Below are 16682 nucleotides of genomic sequence, written 5' to 3'. Positions count from 1 at the left end.
TTAAAAACATTAAAAACATTAAAAAAAACATCAAAGACATCAAAACCCATCAAATATGTTGGTCAATGTTGCAGTGATTATGGGTCAAAGGCAACTCTAAACAGGGGGGTGTTTGGTCTAGATTTAAATGTACTCAGTGTTTCAGCTGTTTTGCAGTTTTCTGGAAGTTTGTTCCAGATTTGTGGTGCATAGAAACTGAATACTGCTGAATGTCATGTTTGGTTCTGGCTCTGGGTATGCAGAGCAGAACCAGAACCAGAAGACCTGAGAGGTCTGGAAGGTAGAGAAACAACAACTGGTCATTAATGTTGTTTAATGACCAGTTAAACCCGTTTAGTTATTTATAAACTAACAAAAGTATTTTACAGTCTATTCTCTGACCTACAGAGAGCCAGTGGAACTGGGATGATGCGCTCTATCTTCCTGGTTTCAATAAATCTGCTCAACAGAAACACACCATATTTGAAAAACCAAGAAGTTTCTCACTAAGAAGTTTTTGCACTAAAATTTCTTCGCACTGGGATGCGGGGTTTTTCCAACCCTATTGAAATAGATGTATTTTGCAAAACTGTAAAAGTAACACTTATTCACATCACACAAGTCGTGATGAACAGCCGGATGTTACTACTGGCAGAAACGACAAAGAAGATGACAAGGAATGGTAGGAGGATGATATAATGTTCTTCAGATGATAGAAGGCCAACTTTATAACTGTCTTTTTGTGGCTCTACAGGTTCAGGTCAGAGTTCATCACCACACCCAGATTTTGGGCCTTCTCGCTAGTTTCCATCTGCAATAACTGAAGCTTCATGCTGACTCTTGATAGTTCCTCTTTAGGTCTAAAGATGTTGACTTCAGTTTTGTTTCTGTTCAGCTGGAGAAAGTTATGGCATATCTGCACATTGATTTCTTATACGCATATGTTCAGTGCCTGGATGGGTTTAGAGTTACCTGTTGACATGGAAATATAGAGCTGTGTATCATCTGCATAGTTATGATAGCTAATCTTATTTCCTGTTATAACCTGAGCTAGATATTGAATAGAAAGGGTCACAGGGCTGAACCTTGGGTTACTCCGCTTGTGACTTCCATCCTATGTTATGAGAAGCTACCTATAAACACAAAGAAATTCCTGTTCTTTGTGTTAGATTCAAACAAGATGTGTGCTGGACCAAAGAGTATGGAATATGTCATGGTCAGACATATTCCACTATTGCTCATGTTAGCAATAAAGTGATACAAACCATCTGAATTACCCAAAGTTTACCAAATAAATCTCTGCTGTTTTCTCTGTTCCAGTCATAAAGCCCAGAAACATAAATTAGTGCCACCTACTCTGCTGTGAAGGGTTGCACAACTGGCATCACTCCTCTGCTCGTGCATGGAAGAAATAATAGTCCACTGGTTGCATTTTGGGTCATAGCGTTCAGCAGTGTTTAGCCGTTCCTGTCCATTGTAACCTCCTAAAGCATATATGTAGTCATTCATCACAGTCACACTGACAAAGCACCGACTGACATGCATAGGTGACACTTCTTCCCAGTTTTGTGAGGTCAGGTCAAGTCTATGCACAGCACTGAACTGCTCAATACTGTCAAAACCACCAACACAGTAAATTGATCCATTGAAGAAGACAGCGCCATGATAAGCCCGGATGGTTTCTGTGGTATAGGCCACATCTATCCAGCGATCACTGCGAGCATCGTAGGCTTCAATTAAACTGGTAGGGCTGCCATCAGTCCAGCCTCCTATGGCCAACAGGAGAGCGGGCGGCACCCGTGGGATTGCTAAAGATGGGCAGACAAAAGACCTGCAGCTGGTCCTTGACATGTGGTCCAGGATGGGGTTCAATGTCCGAAAGAGCATAGCTCGACATTCTGGATTTGTTTTCACCAATTCACTTTCATTCACATGTTCTATGAGGTACTTTGGAGACATCCAAGCCAGTCTGATCTGCAGAGAGACACAAATACATGAGTTGGGTGACATTGCATAAAGCATGGCCTTTCCAGAGCTAGTACAAGAGTATGTCAACCTTTTCTAGTTCACTTTCATGAAATGGCTTTAATCTACTTTTCTTTTCAACCAAAATGTGTAGCTAATTCAGAACCGAGGATATCATCTCACCATGACATTAATGGTCCTACACCTAACCAAAAATCAATCAATCTCTCTGTCTGTCTCTCTCTATGTGTCTATGTGTGCATTTGTGTATATATATATATATATGTATATACACATATACATATGTGTGTGTGTGTGCGTGCGTGCGTGTGTGTGTATGTGTGTGCATGTATGTAGATACTTTAATACTATGTATATATGTATGTATAATACTATGTATATACATATAATACTATGTATATATATGTGTGTGTGTGTGTGTGTGTGTGTGTGTATCTGTGTGTGCGTATATTTATACGCACACACACATATTTATTTTATATTTATAAAATAAATATATACACAGGAAAGGCAGTTAATTATGTAGTTAATTTCTAATTAACAGCCTAATTAACTAATTAACTAACAGTTAATTAGTTAATTAACTGTTAATTAGTTAATCAGTTAATTAACTGTTAATTAGTTAATTACTTAACTGTAACTAATTAACTGTAACAGTTAATTAGTTACAGTGTAATTTAGGCAGCATATAAATGTTGTGATTATTCATTTATGAAATTATACGTAAATTGATGCCAAGAATGCCAAAAAAACAAAATGCCCACCACCCTCACCTTAGAAAATAGTAATGAGCTGTAAGTTTTCCGTTCCTCGGGCGCATGGGCGATCCATTTGAGGATGGCTTTGTATACCGTCTTCTCCTGCTTTACAATGAGTAAGTCACTTTCAATGATTTGAACTAGCTGTTGAGCAGAGAGCTGAAGGAAATCTGCGCAGGTGTCAACAACTTCTTTGAAATGACTCAGAATGTATAGTTCGGACTTCTCTCTCAGTTCTGGGTGGTAGAACGTATCTGTAAGCATCCAGATGCTGAGACAGTTCTGTGGGTTCAGCTGCTTTTCTAAATAATCACTACAGGCTTGTAAAAGGCCAGTCATATTATAACGGTCTGCTACTATGAAGAGTTCCTGTGCATTTTGTCCTGTCAGAAGAACATTGCCTGTGTAGGCAAACTCGATAATAAGGCACATTAGGCTGGTTGACACTCCAGGGATGTCAAAGGTCACACAGTCTGGTGTTGACCAGTGGCTAAACAGAGCTCTGTGAAGAAACAAAACAAAACAAATAGTCATTGGACTGAAAATGAATACTCACATATTTCCAGATCATGTAGTGCATACTGAATCCATAAAACAGGATAATCACAGTTTATCATTAAATGTTCTTCTTACCTCTATTAGGCTTATTTATCTTACTATTCTCTGTTCCTTAACAAGCCATCCTCTTTTACTTTTTCACATCAAATCTGCCGTATCTCCTGCTAAGAGCTTACCTGAAATATGGGCTGCATTTGCACAAGACGACCTTGTGTACGTAGAATTCACCGCCGTCCACTCTGATCACTGTGTCACAAAGCTGCTGCCTCATGCAGAGCTTGTTATGCAGTGACATATTTTAACCAATCTTTGCTCCCTAGGATTAAAGACCTTTCTATTCTCCTCAGTCTTGGACTGATTTCCTGCAGAAACGAAAGGCTGTGAGAATTTCAGAACTCTCACAGGGTCTGACATTTCAGTTTCTGTGACGTCACATGAACTAGTCATTAGAATTCCAAAGGTAACCATTCCAAGGATAAATCCAGCTGTCTTTATTAAATTAGCTATGTTAAAAATCGGCCACATAAATGATTTCAGTTTAGATAACATATCAATTAACTGGAAAATATCCTACTAACCTACTACTTAAAGCTGTAGTATGTAACTATTAAAATATATATTTTTACATATTTTTTGAAACTGTTATGTCTTGACAGTATTGACAGTATGTCATGAGACAGATATGTGAAAAAATTCATTTTCTCTTCCTTCTTCCAGTACACCCAGCGCTAACTCGAAACAACCAATCAGAAGCAAGGGGCGGGTCTTAACTAGCGCCGCAGCTCCTCCCCCATCAGACTCCTCCCCTTTTCCCCCGCCAGCAGATTTCGTTGTGAATGCTAATGCTAGCTAGCATGGCCACCGATGACGGCAAGGAGGGATTGGAGGAGATGAAACTTTTCACAGAATATCTGTCATAATATGGTGACAGTTTTAACAAATATGTTAAAAAAACAACAAAAAACATATTCTTTATAAAAAATTACATAGTGCACCTTTAGCTCTTCTTCACCCATTCAAACCTTCTCCAAATACCCAGAACCAAACTGAGGATTTTGGACGTTTGCTGAACAAATACTGCAAACAATACAAACTCATATTTCTGTTACAACATAACACAAAGTGTGAATCTTGCAATCAAAATATGTATTTGTAAATAAAACTAACACAGTAACAGTCATAAATCAGTGAACCTAATTAAATATAAAAACTAAAAGCTGATGGTTATCCTACTGTGTAAAAACTTGCACCTACCTCGTCACAAGCCTTCACAGCCGGTTTTTCTTCTGACTGCAGTCATTAAATTAAAAATACACACAGCATTTGTTCAAATGGTTCCACTTTATTGGCATCCACTGAATCACTTTCCTTAGAGAAAAACCACGTCTCCTTTCAGGACTAGCATTAGAGAGAAACACAACAGCCGGATGGTAGGAAAATATCTAAATACTATCAAGTTTAGCAAATTGGGGGGGTAAAATGTTACCAGGATCCTTTCTGGTGTACAGTAGTTTAAAGTTGTTGCTCTTTTAAAGCCAAAGACATATTTATGACTTTGGTCTGGAAACAAATGAAGCTGTTTAGCTTAACTTACTCCTTTTTTTAAAAAAATATATATTTGTGCTTCTGAGACAGCTAGGAGACTCTGCTCAGAGTTCAGTAAACATTTCTCACTTTCACAGCTTTTCCAAACCCCTTTTTTGTAAGATAAAAAATAAAATAAAAAATTGTTTTCTCTCCGTTGGCGGGAGCCGTCATGTTCCTCAGAAAGCATCGACTAATTTATTGTCTATGATGAAAAGTCAGAGACGTCTGTGTGTGTAGGGGTGTGTTTTCTTTTTCTTGCTGTGTATGACCCCTCAAAGATGGCCACATATAGCAGCCGTCACAGAGAGCAATTAAAGATAATCACGCCAAACGGAATAAATAAAATCAGAGCTAAATTTCATTCTGACCTTAATTTCAAAACCAAATCCAGTTGTTCCTCATCTCCACCTATCCCAGCATCCCTCTCTGTATCCCTACACCAACAGACACGAATTCTCTCTTATTCCTCTACAAAAATATCTAATAAAACATAAAAAAGGGACTCTCATCCAAAGGGAAATATTTTGGTATTTGTTTTAGGCCTTCGAGGCTCAGAACGTCAGTACGCCTGAGGATTAAAACGAAACAAAAAAAACTGAAATGGCCCTGAAGTTTATTTCCCAGTCAGACAGATTTTGATAAGCGAATTTGTTTTTTCCTTGTATTTCCAAACTCTAAACATGCAACATAAGGCATTTTTTTCCTTTCAGAAGATACTGTATTTTTAGGTTTTAGCGTTTCCCATGTATCGTTTACACACAAGCACACACAAAAACAGTTTCTTTGAAAGAAAACTTTGTAATATTTCTTCAGTCCAGCTTGTTTTTGCAAAACTAACACATCAATGAACTTAACCATATGTCTAAACCTAAAAACACACACACAAAAAAGGATACTTTTGGGTTGGAAACTGTTTTTTTTTTGTTGTTTTTTGTCAAAAACCATAAGACTAGAATTTATCTTTTAATTTGTTCATTTCTATCTGGAAGCTTTTATTCAACACATCTGGTTTAAGCGGACTTAAAAGTGTTACTAAACTTAAGATGTGATGTAACAGATGAGAAAACAAAACTCCACCCCCGCTGAGCCCAACATGATCTTTTCACACACTAAACTGCTCATCTGGCAGAGTGTTGATAAAAAGCCTCCAAGCCAGCCAAGAAAAAACAAAACCCAAAATAAAACTAACGAATATTATCCTCTTCAGCCTGCATCCATAACCTAGACCAATTGGGGAAACGCATCACATGGGATGAGGCTTTAACTCAAACAACATTTCACCGTTTAAAAGCAAATAAAAAATATCAGGAACACAAACTTCCAGGCTGGTGGCAGAGACTCCATTCGGGCAGAGTCTCTGTTCTCCTCTGCTTCTCTTCTCATTGTCTTCTAGTCCAGATGAGTTTAGCGGGTGGACTAAGCTGCTCTTCTGAGAGAACATGTGCCTTCAGTGTTGGAGGCAAAGCCAGGTGCGTCCTTGTTGCTCAAACACGGGGCTGAGGTCGGCTGAGGAGGGAAGTCGCAGGAGTCTGTTCAGCCTGGCAGCTCTCAGTCGGTGGAGAAGAGGTCTCCGGCGGAGGGGAGGGGAGCCAAGCCGCCGGTGACGTTGGGCAGCAGCGACAGATCCGGAAGACTCTGGATGTGGGACTTGAGCTCCTTTCTCACCTGAGTCACTCGCGCCAGTTTCTGTTTGTACTCCTGCGGAAGAAGAGTGGGGGCCCGCGTTTATCGGCGACGCCTCGAAAGGTTTTGGTTCATGAGAAACAAAAATATTTCCGGGAATGTAAAACGTCTTAAAACGTTTGCGGCAAATCAAGAATCTAAACACTGCAGAATTTTAAAATAGATGTTGTGCTTTACCTCCAGCTTCTTCTCCCTTTCCACTAGCGCCTCCTTCTGGCTGCTGATGTATTCAGTCAGCATGCGGGCGAGCTGCCGGCGGTCTTCCAGCTCCGCTGCCAGCCGTCCGTTGTACTCCGCCAGCAGCAAACACGCCTCGTCCACCGTTTTTGACAGCTTGTCCGCCGCCTCCTTGTCTGAATAGGAGGTAAAGCTGTTGTTGTCTTTGCAGAATTTCTTTCACCGAGTTCATTTCAGTTCAAGCAATGCTACGCTTTTTTTTTTTTACAAATGCCTTATTCTCTAAACGTTTATTTGGTTAGTGAGAACTCCATACAATATTTACTCCAATCTAACATCAATAATTAACCTATTTAAATTATTTTATTAAATTACATTTACTTGTTTATTTATTTATTTACAATTAATTCAAAACACCACATGCATTAACTAATTGTTTAACCACTTACTGTCCAAAGTTTTATACATAATTTTATTTTATTTTTTCAAAGTACAACCCTAATACTCTGTTCTATAATGTAAATAACCCCGATTTTAAAAGTTAAATAAATAAATAAATAAATAAATAAATAAATAAATAAATAAATAAATAAATAGTTTGTCACATTTTACCAGTAATCTTCTCTAGGAGGGAAACATCCTGAACTTCCTGTGGAAGTGAGGCGATCTTCTGGCGCACCGCTGCGTCGCCTGATGCGGCGTTCTCCAAGTCCTGCAGAGCTTTCACCAGCTCCTCTGTCTGAAAATGGTAATGATCGAAAACACAAGGAATAAATCAGAAAAAAAAAAAAAAGGATCAGCAGCGTTATCTGATACTGTTACTGTACGATGCCAGCGTTCGTACCAGCTGATTCGCGGAGGAATCCGAGTTGCGGGGAGATGTGTGGCTTCTGTAGTCATCGTCGTCATCCTCTTCATCCTCCTGGATCTTCTGATAACTTCGTTTTACAGCCTTTTTCTCTTCTGCAGATAAATGACAGAGAGCAGAAATGTGCATTAGATCATATACATATATAACTGTAGTGAGGGCGGCTCTATATAAACATAGCTATGAAGCAATTATGTCGTTATTAAATGATCAAACCTGAGGGTCTGGGGCTGCTGGAGTCCTCTATGGCCAGTTTGAGCTGCTGAATGAAATCACCTCTGTAGAGATTCCTCTCCTTCCAGATGTTCAGCAGCCTCTCCATTTGCTTTTTACAACCATCATCCACTTCACTGCAGAGAGGCAAGAAAACAGCCAAATGGAATAAGAACAAGCTTTAAAAACACACACACAAAGGTGTTTTTCAACTTGTCCAAACAAGTTAGATATGTCTACAAAAAATAGTAGGAAGCTATATTTGAAGAGTTTTTTGAGTTTATTCCACTTATAAGTTTGAACAAAGGGAACAAACTACATTTAAGCGTGAGACGTCCAGGCAGAAACCTGGATGCATGCAATTTTATGTCAGTGCTAAGCTTAATTTGTGATAAAAAAAAAAAACCTTACTGATTTTCGTTAATTTATTTTATTTATTTATTTAGTAGGGACAATGCACGTACACTGAGACTGCTGAAAATGTGCCAGAAATAGCCAAAAGGCTGTTTTTCATCTGCCGTCCCTGAACAACGCTCAATTTGTCCTGCTAAAACACAACCTAATTCTGTCAATAAATACAAAAGGAAAAACTATCAACACAAACAATAACGAAGAAACTACGACACAATTATCATAAAAAGTACAAGAAGTAATTAAAACTGAATCAATCTGTCATTTGGATGGCAAAACACCTTTAAAAACTGGTTTCACAATATTGTATACAGAATATTCTACTTCAGTATACGTGAGCAAATTTTAGAAAGATGCTAAAATTAAAATCATTTGCAGTCAGTCCAGTTCAACAGCAAAGAGTCGAGTGATTATTTTCAAACGATCCGACCTAAAATGTTTATCATCCGTGGTTGATATAAAGCCTCTGACTTATCACTGCTCACACCAACTCCTCCCATAGAACTCAAGCAGAGGATGTTTTTAGAACATACAGATGCTCTAAAAACACCTGTGTGTTTTTAGAGCATCTGTAAGTTTGTAGAAAACACAGAGATGACTTGTTGAAATGTACCTTGCTACATGGGAGCAGGCGTCCACAAGGACAGACTCAAAGTCTTTGGTGAACTCGGGTCCTTTCTTCTTGCTGTTCTGGATGACGTCATTTGCCAGATACAGGAATGTCAACTTCCTGTTGCTTTTAGCTAGAAAACACACAGAGAAATATATTTAAGACAAACCGCTTTCTAATCAACAAGGAAAAGTCTCTTGATACCAATTAATAATGTGTCAGCTCATTGTTTGTTTGATTACTAAAGGAGAGTGATTTGTGTGGCAATAATAATTTTTAATAACATAAAAATAACTTTTTGTTTATTTCTGCCCAGCAATTAAATCCTGGTTCATTCCCAATGGAGCAACAATCACATAAAACGACAACATCTGCATTAGGATTAAAACTGCATTAAATATTGCCAGGATACCAAAATTTTACTTAAAAAAGAAAGAAAGAAAAAGCCACAAAAATAGCAACATGTCGCAATACAGACATAAATTTCAATTAGTTGGATATTGACATGGTTTTTAGACTTTGCTTTTAAAAAATATGCTTTTCTTTTAAAATTGTTAAGACGCATAGCAATGTGAAATCACACAGTTGTTGAATATTGCAAAGTTACAATTACTTGTCACAAAACAAATTATGAAACAGGACCTATTAGACACATTTTTGTGCTTCCGTTTTGGCCTCTACTACTTCGAAAAACAGTCCAAGTGCTTAAAAAAAAAAAAAAAAAAAAACACTCCGCTGGTTTTTGGCAATAACTTATTGTACTTTAGAGTCTGGAAAATGAGTCACTTAAAAAACCCTTGGAAATCAGCAGGCACTGGCCCTCACCTAGCAAAGCCCAGACCGTTACCTAGCAACCTGAGCGAAGCACAGCCTGTAACCTAGCAACCTCAGAAGACAGGCCCATTACTTAGAGCTCAAAATAGGCAGAACTGAGCAGACAAAAAATCTCATTATCTAAGAAGAATGTTGAGCAAATAAAAATGAACATATTTTGTATATTCTGTTCAAGGCAGCATAATAGGTCACCTTTATCGTTCTTCAGCGTCCTCAAGCTCTTCTATTACTTTGTACGTAACTTGTTCTACTTCAGCATCTAAATCATCTTAATCTGATTTAGGGCTGTCAGTGTTTGTCCAATTTGTCTAATGTTACTGTATGTTACGGGCATACCAAGAGGAGATATAATAATGCAAGTTATTTTTTAGCTCAGTCAGGAACCAGGTTTATATATTACAAAGATAATATATAAACCTGATCCTGGGTGCATCAAATACAGAGGCTGTTGAATAAAGGCCACTAAAGTCACAAAAACTTTTAAAAATAAAAATGTGGAGGGTGAAACTTGATCTCCTAATGTGGCGCAGTTGACAACTTGTTTGGAAAAAAAAATCACAAGTGAATAAATTATATGCAACATCAAATATTTGTCAAACAACGCCTAAATTACTTTTCTTTTTTCAATTCAAACTTAAAGACCGTACATATATTCACACATGTGTAATGCTTTGAGAAAGTACAACCAATTCAGCCTTTATACACTTCCTCACCTTGCAACCACAAACTCAATGTATTTTGGTAGGATTTTCTTTTTTTGAGACATGAAGTTGAATTAAAATTATACATAGAGTTCAATATAATAAAAATAAAAAACTGAAAAGTGTGGGAGGTATGAGTAATGACCCCTTCTTCACGCTATTACCCTAAATAAATACTAATGTAACCAACTGCCTTCTGACATCACCTAATTAAGAAATAGAAACCCACGTGTGTAATTTGATCTCTACATTACATGGTTATTCTATGTAAACCTGACATACCAGACAGTTTAAAAACACAATAACCTGAGTTTTTAGCATCCCAAGGAGAACTGTTCAATTTGTCATCTAAAAAACTAAATGTATGTAGCATTTTGCAGATGTATTACCTAAACCCCCAACAGAACTGTTTTATCTGACATGACCTAATATTAAAAAAAAAACAAAAAACAAGGACTATTCAGGCATACAACTAGCAAGCTGATTTCTCTAATTTACATGAGGTTAAGTTTAAGAAAATCTAATTTACAAAACCTCTGCTTAACAAGAAACAAGCTTGTAAATCACGACATTCCAAAGCTAACATCAACCTCAATTTTACTTAAAAATGTACCTTATACCGAAATACAGAAATATAATCAGCAGTGAGCGAGAGAGAGAGAGAGAGAGTGTGTGTGTGTGTGTGTGTGTGTGTGTGTGTCTTACCCTTCTTCAGCTCCCGGTGCCACACTTTGACGATGAGGCCCGAGTGTTTGCGGTGGTGAATGATCCACAAAGAGAGAGTCTGGACGCTCTGCTGGGAGCTGCTCAGCTCCGTCAGCTTCTTCTCCAGGGCCGACTCGGAGAAGGACGACATGCCGACCACTTCTTCTGTTCCCGCTCCCCGTACAAACTGACCCCGACCTGCTCCAAAGCAACTGAGCTCCGAGCTATTTTGAAGGCGCTCGCACCGTCATCAAAACTGAAGTTGCGCAGCTTAACTCGCAGATAATCGGCATCAGCTTTGTGCACTGAACAGAGAGCTGTTTCTAACGCTGTTGTGGCTCTTAAATGATAAATTATAGAGAAATATGGTGATGAAAACCAGCAGGAGGAAGCTGCTGTGCCTTTGAACCGAGTTGTGTTTGTTTACAGGAGACGCTAACGTTAGCTAACAGCTAAGCAGCTATCTGCAGAGAAGTGGAGCGCCGAGCTCCTCTGCGCTCTAACCCGGTGTAAAACAAACCCGCGTTTCCGAAACGTTCCTCTTCAGTATTTCTAGCACACTGCTGAAAAACGAACAACAGCAAAAGACTGGGTTAAAACTCACACTCTGCCTTTGGTCGCATAAACTCATGTAAAAATGGCTCGAAAAAATGGCAACTTGCACTTTCACCCTGTCATGTGCGTCGCAGACAATAGACGTCACTGGTTGGAACCTTGCTGCAAGCTGATGAGTCTATCATCAGGTTCTTTATATTCTTTCCATTCGTACCAAAATGTTTTAAGGAGATATCTGTCGGTTTATAATCGATAATATGTATAAAGATTTTTGTTTTACGTTGGGATGATATTGTCCTTGAACAGTTGTTCAAGAATGGAAGAAAATAATTATTTTTTTAATTAATTTGATTGTATTTTTTAGCAAAGCTTTTTTTATTCACAAATGTAAATTCAATAGAAAAATTCCTTACTTTGTGACTTAAAATTGACCTACTGAACTACTTCCAGTTACTATCTCATTCAAAAAAAAACTGTAAGGCATTTAAATCACTCAGTTTATAGCTTTAATTTATGTACATGATGTTGTAATAACCCGTGGCTACTGTTGGTAGCCACGGGTAGTTTATATGGTGTGATGTTTTTTGTATACTTGTTGTACTTTGTTCTTTAAAAAAAGAGAGTCTGTAACACTCATCGAATCTTAAAATAAGAAACAACAATCCACCAAATCTTGTCATGTTTGATGAAAATATTGTTTAAAGGCTAAAATCAGAAGTGCAACTTTCTAGATATAAACTATTCACATATATTTTGGCTTTGTACAATTCTTGAAAGATATAATACGATTTTGGTTCAAATAACAGGTTATTTCTGGGTTTTCCAGGGAGGCATGGTATTAGGAGAAGACATATATTTGCTTAAGGTCCCTTTGGCAGCTTGTAAAGAACTAAATATAAGAAGATGGTTTGTAAACAAAAATTTGAGTATAATGAATGAAATATCTTACATGGAGCTGGGATTTCAGAATAAGAATAAATTTTTTTTGATTGTTTCTCACACTTTTGTTTTGTTTTAGAATGCTTTCAATAATTCAAAAATAAAAATAAAAAGGTTCAAAAATCAAGTTTGTTTTATCAAAAGCATCACATATCATTATGTTTGGACGGATGAGCTCATTTTCATAAACATTTGCCTCCACGACACCGTGGCTGAAAAAAAGCACACTATCCCAGTCAAAACAATGGGTTAGGGATTTGGAGACAGGTAATCTTCAGCCAGATTGTATTCCAATGCAAAAAGTGTGTTTAGTAATTTGAGGATACAATGTCACCAAAATGCAAACGGATCTACGCCTCTTGTCAACATTTCTCTTGTGATGTGCCTTGATTTGAGGAAACTGGACGGTAGAAATGTAGCAGAAACAAAAGGGAAGGTTCTATTCACAAAACTCACAATGATTACAAAAACCTGTCAGACATTTGGATGTCTTAAACTGATTGTTTCATGTATATTACTGCACAATATTTTCACAGCTTTACTAAAAGTACATATAAAACATGAAGGTAATGCTCAGGTACTCTGTGCTTTTGGTCAATTAAATAAAACGTTCATGTACTAGTTAAATGTAAAATCAGTGGATAATAAGAATGGCACCACAAATTGGCCATTTAGGAACAACTGGTTGATTTCCAGTTGCACTGCTTGTCCTGGGTTTGAATTACGGCCTTGGTTCTTCATGGAGTAAGTTTGTACATTTTCCCCATGGATGTGTGGGAATAACTGAGTACTCCATCTTCTTTCCACCATCCAAAAACATGAAAGCTGATTGGTTGTTATCAATGTACTATGAGGGCATGAAAACCAGAATCAGCAAACAAACAACAAAAAGCAATGCATGACTCCACCAGAAATATGTTTCTTTACCAAAACAGAATTTCTGACCAAAATAATGCATGAGAGTAGAATAAGTGTTTTTCCTTTGTCAAAAACTTTTGCCGTTTTGTTTTTTTTTTTTTCTTTTTTCTTTTGGCTTTTTACATGTCTCCAGCTCATTTTCATGAGGGGAAACGCTACAGTCTCACAAACAAATTCAACATGCAAACAAGCTTCTTTGAATCAGCATTCCCTTGAAAAGATGCAAAGTGTTCCTTCCTGTCACTGGAGGCTCCTCGCCTCAGCGGAGGCCTCTTATAAACGAGTCCTGCTTCTTTTCATACAGGCTACATGAGTTTTGTCAGCAGAGGTGTTTGAGCTGAGTTTTGAATAATGTTTCTTGCCGTCTTCCTCTCCTCAGGCTGGCTGATGCTGCAGTTAGCTGCTGGGGAGCTAGATTATACGTCTCAGGCTGAGGGGATGCAGCTCCAGGGTGACTTTTCCTTCGCAGGACTCTTTCCCCTCCATTATACTGACGTCCCTGCTAATGGTCTGCCTGCTTTGGTTCCATGTGATCAGTAAGCACTCAGTCAATACTTGTCTTCATTTACCGCCAACAATTTTTTTACTTTTTTTTTTAAATTGCTCGTTTTTGTTTTGTTTTGTTTTGTTTTTTTTGTTGTTTTTTTTTACACTTTTCAGAGGAAGACCTAACAAACACGGGTTTCACTTGATGCAAGCCATGAGATTCGCTGTAGAAGAAATCAACAACAACTCCGGCCCGCTGCCTCTGCTGCCAGGAGTAAAGCTCGGCTACCAGATGTACGACATCTGCTCCAACCCGGCCAGTGTCCTGGCCACGCTGGACCTGCTGGAGCAGCAGTACCAGAACTTCAGCAAAGTTCAGAGAGCAGTTGGTGTGATTGGACCAGACAGCAGCAGCAAGACTTTCACGCCAGCCGCTCTGCTGGGGGCTTATGTGATTCCACAGGTGGGAGTTTTAATATATTTTTGGTTGTGCTCATGAAATGTACATGATTTGTCTCTTTTAAAGATTTAAATTAGAATTGTCCTAATATTTTTTTTAAAAAAGAGGGGGGAAAGTACTTTTAGGATTTCTTAGTTTTTGCTTTTCTGTTACGCTTAGACGATTCAAATAATTAGACAATTTTTAACACCAGACAAATATAACCTAAGTAAAATACAACAGAATTATGATTTCATTTATAATAGGGAAACAAGCTTTCCAAACTAATCTGACTGTATGGGGACAAAAAACATAACTGGTTGTGTTCACTTTGGTGGCATTTGCATCAATATGGAGGACGTTTTGTCCTGCTGTTCCTTTGCTTTACTTGTGTTGCTTTTTTCCTTGATAAATTAAATCATTATTCTGATTTTCCTCACATAGAAAAATAATTGTTTGATGATCTAAAATATTGGAGACCATCAAAATTAACTGTGACAAAATAGCAAAAATAAAATCTGCAAAGCCATTTAATATAATTTGCCACATCCCGATTGCTCGCTGTAGATCTCTTATGAAGCATCAAATGAAATGCTGAGCAACAAGGAGATCTATCCATCGTTCTTCCGCACGATTCCAAGCGACAAGAACCAGGTGGCAGCCATGATCCAGCTGCTGGTCCGGTTCAACTGGATGTGGGTAGCTCTTTTAGGCAGCGACAACGACTATGGCCTGCAGGGCATGAAGAGCCTGTCGGAGCAAGCCCCCCACCACGGCATCTGCATCCCATACCAAGGAATCATCCCCACGGCCTCCGACGACACGGTTCAGACCATGAGGAACATGGTGGACAACATACTGAAAACCAAGGTGAACACCATCGTGGTGTTTTCAAGCAAGACAAAGTTCCACGACTTCCTCCCATATGTGCTGGAGAGAAACATTACAGAAAAGGTGTGGATCGGGACGGAGGACTGGTCGCCGTCCACTCTCATATCCGGGATTCCTGGGATCCAGACCATCGGCACCGTGCTCGGGATCTCGGTCAAGGACGCCGCCATTCCTGGGTTTGACGAGTTCCAGAAGAACATGGTCGAGATCTCAATGCAGCACGTCAACGGAGACGCCAACACGACACTCGGCGGTGGCAATGACTGTCTGCAGAGCACAGACCTGTACTCCCTCGCCAGGAACAACTTCTCCATGGATAAATATGACATCACCTCCGCCTTCAATGTTTACAAGGCAGTTTATGCTCTAGCTCAGGCTCTGCATCAAGCTCTTGACTGTGATTCCGGAGAATGCAGCGGGAGAAGTGTGTCTCCACCAGAGGTAATGTGAAGCAAACATCTCCTGATCTGAAACATTTAACCAACTGTTGAAGCTCCGTGTCTTTGTCCTCTCTCCTCTCCAGCTTCTGGCGCAGCTCAGGAAGGTTCGATTTTCTCTCGGCAACTCTCCTGTGTATTTTGACATTCATGGAGACCCACCCACCGGGTACGATATAGTGTCCTGGGTTTGGAGGGGGACGGACTGGTCTCTCAGAGTGGTAGGCTCCTTCACGCCGGACCCCATCGCCCTCACAGTGGATGCCAGTCTGATAGAGTGGCACGGCAAAGAAGACTCAGAATCGGTACGACAGACGATGTTTCACGTTTTTTAGTTGAAATCGAATGAGAGGCAAAAATAAATGTCATTAATCAGAAGCTATAGGCCCAGAAATGTCAGCCCGTATTAAATAAGTCAGTTGTGTTTGTTGATCAGTTCTGGGTCACTCTGTAAAAAAAAATAAATAAAAAAAGACAATGAGTTAAATAAATAAATACCAAAATGATTAAATTATTTATTTATTAATTTATCCTGGCAAAACTTTGTGAGTTTCAAGTTTCACTGCAAACCTTTAAAAAATTAAGAAACATCTAAACTTTAGCATCAAATAAATTATTAAATGAAATTGTTCAAGTTCTCAGATTCAATGTAATAAACTAAAACTGTGTTATTTCTTCTGTTGTTTTCATCACCATGTTTTCTTTTCTTGTTTTCTTTTTAGCCATCAAAGCAATAATAATAACAATAATCATATTAATATATATTTTAGTTTTTTTCACTCCCCAAATAAATAATATATATATATCCATCCATCCATCCATTTTCTGTCACCCTTGTCCCTCAGTGGGGTCGGGAGGGGTGCTGGTGCCTATCTCCAGCTCACGTTCCGGGCGAGAGGCGGGGTACACCCTGGACAGGTCGCCAGTCTGTCGCAGGGCAACACAGA

The 16682-nt window shown here is 38.7% G+C and overlaps 3 protein-coding genes across 3 annotated transcripts in view; 1 reads left to right on the top strand and 2 right to left on the bottom strand.

Moving 5' to 3' along the window:
• The window catches only part of LOC103139031 (kelch-like protein 10), a 6551-nt gene extending 2873 nt beyond the window's left edge, over window positions 1–3678 (bottom strand). The window contains exons 1-3 of the mRNA XM_007553473.2: window positions 3458–3678; window positions 2739–3225; window positions 1336–1953 (exon numbers count right to left, since the gene is read on the bottom strand). Of these exons, the coding sequence (XP_007553535.2) occupies window positions 1336–1953; window positions 2739–3225; window positions 3458–3576 (1224 nt within the window). The 5' untranslated portion in view covers window positions 3577–3678. The remainder of the gene's footprint in view (window positions 1–1335; window positions 1954–2738; window positions 3226–3457) is intronic.
• A 1130-nt stretch (window positions 3679–4808) lies between these two features.
• rprd1b (regulation of nuclear pre-mRNA domain containing 1B) lies at window positions 4809–11786 on the bottom strand. The gene is made up of 7 exons (XM_007553439.2): window positions 11071–11786; window positions 8834–8963; window positions 7813–7946; window positions 7573–7691; window positions 7341–7467; window positions 6729–6904; window positions 4809–6566 (listed from the first exon to the last, which is right to left on the bottom strand). Exons 1-7 carry the CDS (start codon window positions 11219–11221, stop codon window positions 6417–6419), a joined length of 987 nt encoding a protein of 328 aa, XP_007553501.1. The 5' UTR covers window positions 11222–11786; the 3' UTR covers window positions 4809–6416.
• A 945-nt stretch (window positions 11787–12731) lies between these two features.
• tas1r1 (taste receptor, type 1, member 1) overlaps window positions 12732–16682 on the top strand; it is a 6547-nt gene continuing 2596 nt past the window's right edge. Inside the window, exons 1-4 of the mRNA XM_007553438.2 lie at window positions 12732–14018; window positions 14143–14431; window positions 14975–15739; window positions 15822–16040. Of these exons, the coding sequence (XP_007553500.1) occupies window positions 13834–14018; window positions 14143–14431; window positions 14975–15739; window positions 15822–16040 (1458 nt within the window). The 5' untranslated portion in view covers window positions 12732–13833. The remainder of the gene's footprint in view (window positions 14019–14142; window positions 14432–14974; window positions 15740–15821; window positions 16041–16682) is intronic.

The sequence above is a fragment of the Poecilia formosa genome, unplaced genomic scaffold (assembly GCF_000485575.1).
Source record: "Poecilia formosa unplaced genomic scaffold, Poecilia_formosa-5.1.2 Scaffold56, whole genome shotgun sequence".
In the NCBI taxonomy this organism is placed as follows: domain Eukaryota; kingdom Metazoa; phylum Chordata; class Actinopteri; order Cyprinodontiformes; family Poeciliidae; genus Poecilia; species Poecilia formosa.
Note: the sequence above shows the minus strand (reverse complement) of the source record. Positions and strands in the feature narration are given on the sequence as shown.

Excerpts from the sequence above, each read along its gene's own strand:
- rprd1b (XM_007553439.2), bottom strand. The coding sequence starts at position 11,221 with ATGTCGTCCTTCTCCGAGTCGGCCCTGGAGAAGAAGCTGACGGAGCTG. Across the intron at positions 7,692-7,812 it reads CAGCAGCCCCAGACCCTCAG|AAGAGAAAAAGGCTGTAAAA; the intron begins GTTTGATCATTT and ends ATTTATCTGCAG. Across the intron at positions 6,905-7,340 it reads CCTCCTAGAGAAGATTACTG|ACAAGGAGGCGGCGGACAAG; the intron begins GTAAAATGTGAC and ends CCTCCTATTCAG.